The sequence below is a fragment of the Octopus sinensis genome, linkage group LG30 (genome assembly GCF_006345805.1).
Source record: "Octopus sinensis linkage group LG30, ASM634580v1, whole genome shotgun sequence".
NCBI classification, from domain to species: domain Eukaryota; kingdom Metazoa; phylum Mollusca; class Cephalopoda; order Octopoda; family Octopodidae; genus Octopus; species Octopus sinensis.
This window is the reverse complement of record NC_043026.1, coordinates 2,468,673-2,478,345: the sequence shown is the minus strand read 5'-3', so window position 1 is coordinate 2,478,345 and position 9,673 is coordinate 2,468,673. Positions and strand designations below refer to the sequence as shown.

The following is a 9,673-nucleotide window of genomic DNA, read 5'->3' as shown; positions in this document are numbered from 1 at the left end:
ATCATCATCATCATCATCATCATCATCATCATCATCGTTTAGTGCCCACTTTTCCAGGCTTGCATGGATTGGACAGAGTCTGAGGCAGATTTTCTATAACCAGCTGCCCTTCCAAGCAAGGTAGCATTTTCCTATGGTCAGCCATGTTCTCACAGAATACTGGAAATGAATGACACTGCTTGTACGACAGTGACACTCGTTTACGAGTCTCATGCAATATCAAGACAAAGAGACAGAAACGCATGCACACAGATACACACAGAGTCACACAGAGTCACACACTCATGTTCATACACACACTCACACTTTCACACGCACACATGCACACTTACACTCATATACATACATACTCACACACACTCTTTCTCTCTCTCTCTCTCTCTCTCTCTCACACACACACACACACGCACACACATATTTATAAACTACAGGAGACTTTCAGTTTCTGTCTACCAAATCCACTAACAAATTATGGTCATCTTGGGGCTATAGAAAACTGAAAACCCTAAAATACTCCACAAATCCATCACCACCACCATCACCACTACTCTTTCCTTAACCCTTTAGCATTCAGGTAACTCTGTCGAATGTATTTATATTACTTTAAATGAATCATGCAATTGCTTGAAGCTTCAAGATTTTGATGATGTGATTGCTTACTTTTAGAATGACATGGTAGGATAAGTGTGAGAGATCAGATCTGGACACTTTGAACGTAAGTGCTAAAAGGTATAAAAAGTATAAAGTATAAACAACAGAACTCTTGTATACATCACTCATCATCAATTCTTCTTCTCTTAATATATGGATGTAGTGCAGGTATTTTCTGTCGCTTTGAAAGCCCAATGCGTAAAATCTTTCTAATATTCATTGTTGGAGAATCAACAATTGCTGCCGAAGACAAGAAACAAATTTTATGGTTATTCATCGTCATTTAATGCCCATTGTCCGTGCTAGCATGGGTTGGACGGTTTGACTAGACCTGGCAAACTGGGGAGCTGCACCAGACTCCAGTCTGATCTGGTTTCTATGGTTGGATGAGGCCCTTCCTAATGCCAACCACTTTACAGGGTGTGCTGGGTTCTGTATGTAGTGCCACAAAGGCACTTTTACATGGCACCAAAACGGCTGTTTTCACATGGTATAACAGGGGCACTTTTATGTGACACCACACAGACACTTTTTCATGACACTCTTTCATGACACTTTTATGTGACACTGTACAGGTACTTTTACATGGCACCACATGGCTGCTTTCACATGGTATAACAGGGGCACTTTTATGTGACACCACATTGACACTTTTCATGGCACCACACGGCTGCTTTCACATGGTATAACAGGGGCACTTTTATGTGACACCACATAGACACTTTTTCATGGCACTTTTATGTGACACTGTACATGTACTTTTACATGTCACCACATGGCTGCTTTCACATGGTATAACAGGGGCACTTTTATGTGACACCACATTGACACTTTTCATGGCATCACATGGCTGCTTTCACATGGTATAACAGGGGCACTTTTATGTGACACCACATTGACACTTTTCATGGCACCACATGGCTGCTTTCACATGGTATAACAGGGGCACTTTTATGTGACACCACATTGACACTTTTTCATGACACTTTTTCATGGCACTTTTATGTGACACTGTATAGGTACTTTTACATGTCACCACACAGGCATTAAACTTGAACATTTTCAGGACTTGTCATAAACCTCAACATGGAGGATTTCTTAATACTTACATCTCTCTGTCGTTATAAGCACTTTATGTTTTATTCCTGGGTGTTTACAGGGTACCCAACTCTATTTGAACTACAAACCTTTATTTCTCTGCTTATTTTTGTCTGTTTTTTTTTTACATCTGCACTATATTTGATTACTGTGTCAATGTGGTCACTCATCCTGCCAGAAATAGCTACTGGATTTCCTTCAAATTACACCTTAGTGTCTTTGCTCTCTCTCTCTCTCTCTCTCTCTCTCTCTCTCTCTCTCTCTATATATATATATATATATATATATATATATATATATATATAGGAGTGGCTGTGTGGTAAGTAGCTTGCTAACCAACCACATGGTTCTGGGTTCAGTCTCACTGCGTGGCACCTTGGGCAAGTGTCTCTACTATAGCCTCGGGCTGACCAAAGCCTTGTGAGTGGATTTGGTAGACGGAAACTGAAAGAAGCCCGTCGTATATATGTATATATATACATGCGTGTGTGTGCTTGTGTGTCTGTATTTGTCCCCCTAGCATTGCTTGACAACCGATGCTGGTGTGTTTATGTCCCCGTTACTTAGCGGTTCGGCAAAAGAGACTGATAGAATAAGTACTGGGGTCGATTTGCTTGATTAAAGGTGGTGCTCCAGCATGGCCACAGTCAAATGACTGAAACAAGTAAAAGAGTAAAAGAGTAAAGAGTATATATATACACACACAAACACATACATATATATAGAAACATGCATACACTCACATGCATACACACACATGCACACACACACATATATACATACATACATAAATTAGAAAAAAGTAATATATATGTGTATATATATATATATATATGTTAGAAGAAATAAGGAACTCAGAAATCTGGATGGTTTTATACACCACTAATCTATGATTTATGAAAACATGCGACATTAATAAAAATCTGTAAATATAAAACCATCCAGATTTCTTCTAATATATAATACCTGTACACCACCTCCAAACCTTCTAATATATATATATATATATATATATATATATATATATATTTAGTGAAGGAAGAAATGGAGCTGAACGAAGATTTAACAAAATTCCTTTTTATTTCTTCCTTCACTAAATATATAAAACTTCAAATTTCCGCACTATGGCACGGTTTTTATGCCCCATGGTCGTAAGCACAACCGTGATTTTTCTGTTGTGATTTTTGCTACCCAGGTATCGGTTATCATTTGAATAATCCGTAACAAGATAATTCATTTATCCATTTCAATATATATATATATGTATATATACAAATTGAGATAGGGGTTGTAAATGCAAACCTCCATGGAATAACATATATCCAATATACTGCTAGTGAAGTACCCAACAAAGTTAATACATAAATGTTAATAATTGCGATGCAATCAATTCATTTACTGCATTATATGGGCAAAGGTAAAATGATTTACCACAAATTACTAATACAAGATAAGAAAATGGAGAAATACATCTAAATCAAATATCAATTACCAGATAATACTCAATCACATACTTTATTAAACCACCACATAAGAGACTGTAGGGTTAAATATAAAAAGCAGAACAAATCAGTGTACATAAAGGAATGTACATAAAAAAGTGTACATAAAAGAGTAATGTTGTATAATAATTAGAATATATATAAAAAAGAGAATATAAATGTAAGTAAATATAAATATATAATTTATACTTATATTTATATTCTTTTTTATATATATTCTACTTATTATACAACATTACTCTTTTATGTACACTTTTTTATGTAAATTCCTTTATGTACACTGATTTGTTCTGCTTTTTATATTACATACATACATACATTCATACATACATACATACATACATACATACATTTATACATACATACATGTACACCTGACAGTAAATCAAAATTCCAAGATTAAGACAAAAAATGATTTTATATGAGACTTCACTAATAAATAGACAAATGTGGAAAACAAAAAAGCAGTGATTTTATCTGACAGGATTCAAAATTATTAAACATTCATAATTGGAAGGAATAAATAAAAGTTGATTATTAAGTATTTATGGAATTTGATTACTGTCCAGTGACTTCCGGCCAACCCTGTGTGTGTGTGTGTGTGTGCTATCATACTCTATGTCTCTCTCTCTCTCTATACATGTATGTGTTTGTGTGTGTAAACCAACAAAGAAGAATTCAATTTTGTTGCGACATCAGAGGCCAAATCTCCATTTTGTGTTGGGCATTATCATCATTATCATCATCATCATTATCATATATCATCATATCATCATTATCATCATTATCATTATTATCATCATTATCATCATTATCATCATTATCATATTATCATCATTATCATATATCATCATTATCATCATTATGGAGCACTGCCTTTAGTTGAGCAAATCGACCCCGGGACTTATTCTTTGTAAACCCAGTACTTATTCTATCGGTCTCTTTTGCCGAACCACTAAGTGACGGGGACGTAAACACAGCAGCATCGGTTGTCAAGCAATGCTAGGGGGACAAACACAAACACACATACATACATACATATATATATATGCATATATATGACAGGCTTCTTTCAGTTTCCGTCTACCAAATCCACTCACAAGGCATTGGTCGGCCCGGGGCTATAGCAGAAGACACTTGCCCAAGATGCCACGCAGTAGGACTGAACCCGGAACCATGTGGTTGGTTAGCAAGCTACTTACCACACAGCCACTCCTGCGCCTATACACAGTATCAGAATGGACTTGAACTCACTGCCTTTATATTTAAACTTAAGTGTACCAGTTAAGTATGCACAGTTATAATATCTACATCCACCCTATATTCTGATTTCATCATTTTGTTCTAGAATCCATGCGTCTCACTCTTGGGTCTTTATATAGTACCAGACTGAAGTTCAAACTTTCTTTTAAAACATAGATTATTGTACATTTTACACTTTGACTGGCCAAATACCTGATTGTAATTGTTATCAAATGTTTTTTCTCACCTGTCTGTTAGGTGGTACAAGAACTTTCACACCACAGGATTTGGCAGTCACCATTCCCAAGAAGACAAAAAGTCATGATATTCAAAGCGATGGCTGAAAGTGTACTATTTTAGGGATCTGAAACTCGGACCCTGGCAAAAAAGTTGCAGGAACTACAAGATGGATGCTACTCTGACATGCACTGAAATATTGAGTGGCAACAGAGGGTGACCAATAAAGACCTCTACAGGGACTCAGACAGGATCTTCTGCATACAAAATTCAATCATAAGGCCTGAGGCTATAGCAGAAAACACTTGACCAAGGTGCCATGCAGTGGGATTGAACCTGAAACCATGTGGTTGAGCAAGCTTCTTACCACACAGCCATACCTGCACCTTGTTTATAAATATGTATGTATATAAATACATACATGATAGGCTTCTTTCAATTTCTGCATACCAAATTCAAAACAAGGCTTTGGTCAAGCTGCCATGCAGTGGGACTGAACCCCAAACCATGTGATTGGGAAGCAAGCTTCTTACCACACATCCATGCTGATTCCTATCTCTTAATAGGTACAGGGTACCAGACACAAATTGAACTAGGGATCTTTATTTCTAAAATGCTAGTCTACCTCTTAGATTGAGTTTCTTTCATCTGCACAGGCATTCTTGCAAGAGTCTCTGCCTTCCATTGCTGACTTGAACTTGGAAACCGATGAGCCAGTGTCGCCCCTTGGTCTGTTAACATATGTTGTGGCCAGTCAGTCTCTGCTTCTTTGGTCATGTGTTGGTAACCAGAGTAACACATCCCTGATGCATTCGCTTCTGGCCTGGTAGCAGTGCCCAGCAAAACACAGTCTTCCAGCTCTGACCACCTTTGCTATCAGGGGAAAGTCTCCTATAGAGGTCTTTACTGGTCACCCTCTGTTGCCACTCAATATTTTCGTACACGTCAGAGTTAGTGGGTGTAGCATCTGTCTAGAAGTTCCTGCAACATTTTTGTTAGGGTCCAACTTTCAGATCCCTAAAATAGCACACTTTCAGTTGTTGCTTTGAGGAAGATGACTTTTTGTCTTCTTGGGAGCAATAACTGCCAGATCCTGTCTCTCAGTTTAGGGTCTTTCTTGTCATGAGTTCTCTCCCTGATAATGATAACCCTGCAGCAAGGTATTCTTATTCACTGGGCTACTGACAAGGTAATGACAATGCCAAGTCCCTAAACCCCTTGGCTGTCATTGGGGTGAGAAAGCCTGGCAGAGCCCATCCCTCTCCCCGGGCTAAACTCATATCTACAGTTGCGTGGCCTGGAGCAATGTGAAATGAAGTGTTTTGCTCAAGAGCACAATGGCTCACCCAGTCCAGGGATGGAAACCACAATCTTACGGTCGTGAATCCAACACCCTAACCACTAAGCCACTGAAGGACATTCTTATCTTCTTAACAATTCATCTCAAGGCTAAATCTAAATAAATGATGAGAAGGCCACAGCCAAGGCGAGCCTGATGAGGAGGTCAAACAACAATGGTAATCATACTGCTTTAGTTTACCTGTTTCTGCTGAATTCGTCCTCACAGTCACAGAACAATCTTCTAAAGGTTTCTTCCATCTAAAGTTCCCTTTGTAGTTGAAATGCCTCTCTAAAAAGTAAGAAGATAGTAAAAATAAGAAGGGGAAGGGTAAAATTTCAAATTTTAGCACAAGGCCTGCAATTTCGAGGAACACACACACACACACAGATTCACTCACACCTATACAAGTTCTGAACAATAAGTATCCAGACCGTTGCCATAGAAATTAATGCTACCTGGTACAGATTGACCTTGACCTCTGCTGTGCATGTGAACTAAGTTTTAACGTTCTAGCTCCCTTCTACCGTTTACAGCAGTGCTTGGAAGGAAGGTGTGTAGTGTGTGATCATTGCATTGACCATGACAGAGAAAGTTGTCATGGTGATACCTGCTCAGAGGCCTTACACAAAGTTGCAGAAAGTGTATGGAGAGGAGTGTATGAAGGAAACACAGGTCTACAAGTGGTTGAAACATTTCCAAGATGGCTGAAAAAATGTCCTTATTGACGAGCATTCTGGGAGACCCGCAACCAGTCGAACAGAGAAAAACATGACAGTGTATGCAGCCGAGGAGGGAACCCATCGAATCACCATCCAGAGTTATCAGAGGATGTGCGGATTAGTTCTAGTTCAGTTCAGTCCTTTATCACTGAAGATTTGGGTATGAGGTGCATGTCTACTAAGGTTCTGCCAAAACTGCTTTCAATTGACAAAAAAAAAAAACCACCCAGGTTTCAGTTGCAGATCTTCTTCATTGTGTCGGAAACAATAAGAACTTTTTGAAAACTTTGTGCAGGCCCCTGAGCAGGGATCGCTAAGCTTTTGGCAAAATTTGATGCAGATTCTCTGCCCAACTTTCTCTGTTGTGGTCGTTGCAACAATCACACGCTACACACCGTCCTTCCAAGCACTGCTATAAACAGCGGAAGTGAGCTAGAACGTTAAAACTTAGTGTGCAAGCACAGCAGAGTTCAAGGTCAATATGTACCAAGTGGCTTTAGCTTCGTGTGCTTCTGTGTGCTTTAGCTTCGTTACTATGACAACATGTTCGAATACTTATTGATCAGACCAATGTATAAAGAGAGAAAAGAACATGGGCTTGAACTTGGTATTCCCTTAAAGGAACAGACACAGGAGTGGCTGGTAGGTAAGGTCTTGGCCGTGTGGTAAGGGCTTTGCTTCCCAACCACATAATTCCAGTTTCAAATCAGAGCTGAATGGATTTGGTAGACGGAAACTGAAAGAAGCCTGTTGTGTGTGTGTGTGTGTGTATTAATATTTATGCGTGTATGCGGATATGCGTGTGAGTGTGTGTGTTAGTGTTAGACACTGCTGCCTGTACTGATATGTCTATAAGCAATACAATGACAGAAATGCACTCTCCAATTTATTGGAGAGATGTGTCGGGGTGTATTCATGTGTGTGTACATGTGTGTGTGAGTTTCTGTGTGGATGTATGGGTTTAGGGTTAGATGTGGATGTGTATGTTTTGCTAGTATGGTGTGGTGGAGGTCGGGCGGTTCTCAATTGACCAACCGTGAGGAAGATAATGATAACTTTAAATTCAAATCCAATAGTATATTTATGCCATAAGGAAAATTATTAACTGGAACACGGACATACATATATTCTGCTCTGGATCATAATGTAAGAGTTATTAATAATATTATGAATGATAACAATGATAACATTAATTATATTGACAACGATAATGATACTAACTTTAATGACACTTTGGAAACTATTATGAAGTAATATAATGTACTATTGACTATGTATATTTACATCTAGGTATTAATTTGTGTATGTTTATTATCACAATATTAAGTCGAAAAACTGAGACATTGGGTGTGGAACACATATATATGTTTACTAATTTATATTATTTATTTATATCATTATGTAAATGTATATTTTTTTATATGTATAGGAGTGTGAGTATATGCACTCATATGTATATATATATGTTGTATTGTGGGTACGCATCCACACCCATGTGGGTATATGTGTAGACTGTGTTATATTACATAATCTCCAAAGAGGCCTTGTGATATTTTTGTTAATGTCTCATTTATATCTATATATTGACCAACCATAAAGGGCTAATATTGGTAAAATGAGACATAATTATCGACAAGGCCAAAACAGCTGTAAGATCTAATTTATACTTATATTTATATTTACTTGTATTTATATTCTCTTTTATATATATTCTACTTATTATACAACATTACTCTTTTATGTACACTTTTTTATGTACATTCCTTTATGTACACTGATTTGTTCTGCTTTTTATATTTAACCCTACAGTCTCTTATGTGGTGGTTTAATAAAGTATGTGATTGAGTATTATCTGGTAATTGATATTTGATTTAGATGTATTTCTCGATTTTCTTATCTTGTATATCATCATCATCATCATCATCGTTTAACGTCCGTTCTCCATGCTAGCATGGGTTGGACGGCTCGACCGGGGATCTGGGAAGCCAGAAGGCTGCACCAGGCTCCAGTCTTATCTGGCAATGTTTCTACAGCTGGATGCCCTTCCTAACGCCAACCACTCCGTGAGTATAGTGGGTGCTTTTTACGAGCCACCTGCACAGGTGCCAGGCGAGGCTGGCAACGGCCACGGTCGGATTGGTGTATTTTATGTGCCACCGGCACGGAAGCCAGTCGAGGCGGTGCTGGCATCGGCCACGAGTCGGATAGTGCTTTTTACGTACCACCAGACCAGGGATCCTGGCTGGTTCAATTCGGTTTCGATTTCGATTTCGCTTGCCCCAACATGTCTTCGCAAGCAAAGGGGGTTGGCATGGGTGCCTATCGTCGGATGAGGTTCTATATCAACTTCGCTTGCCTCAACAGGTCTTTGTGTCCAAGGGAGGAAAGGCATTCATAAGTGGGCTGGGCTCACTTGTCCTGCCTGGTCTTCTCACGTACAGAATATTTCCTAAGGTCTCGGTCGCTGGTCATTTCCTCAGTGAGGCCTAAAGTTCGAAGGTCGTGCTTCACCACCTCGTCCCAGGTTTTCCTGGGTCTACCTCTTCCACGGGTTCCCTCTATATGTATATATATATGTATATATATATGCATAAATTTTTTTAAGCGATTATCTCCCTTACACCGGAAGAAATCACTCACTACCTTCCCTTATTTAGAACTCTTCGTAGCAAAAATACAAGGATTACGCTATTAAAAATAAACATTAAGTCACAAGAAATTTGAAGTGCTAACTGCGAAACCGGTATTTCTTTAAAAATTATAAAATTATGTCATTATAAGGAGGGAAAAAAATTTTTCCAATATTCTCCAGACATTTTGACACAAATATATATATTCTTTAACATTTAAGCCTTCTGTCGTTTTTTCACTCTTTACTATTT

The 9,673-nt window shown here is 38.3% G+C and overlaps 1 protein-coding gene across 1 annotated transcript in view; it reads right to left on the bottom strand.

Moving 5' to 3' along the window:
- Positions 1 to 373: 373 nt before the first annotated feature.
- Positions 374 to 9,673, bottom strand: part of LOC118768594 (putative uncharacterized protein DDB_G0282133) — an 18,953-nt gene continuing 9,653 nt past the window's right edge. The window contains exons 2-3 of the mRNA XM_036515374.1: positions 6,271 to 6,360; positions 374 to 894 (exon numbers count right to left, since the gene is read on the bottom strand). Of these exons, the coding sequence (XP_036371267.1) occupies positions 773 to 894; positions 6,271 to 6,360 (212 nt within the window). The 3' untranslated portion in view covers positions 374 to 772. The remainder of the gene's footprint in view (positions 895 to 6,270; positions 6,361 to 9,673) is intronic.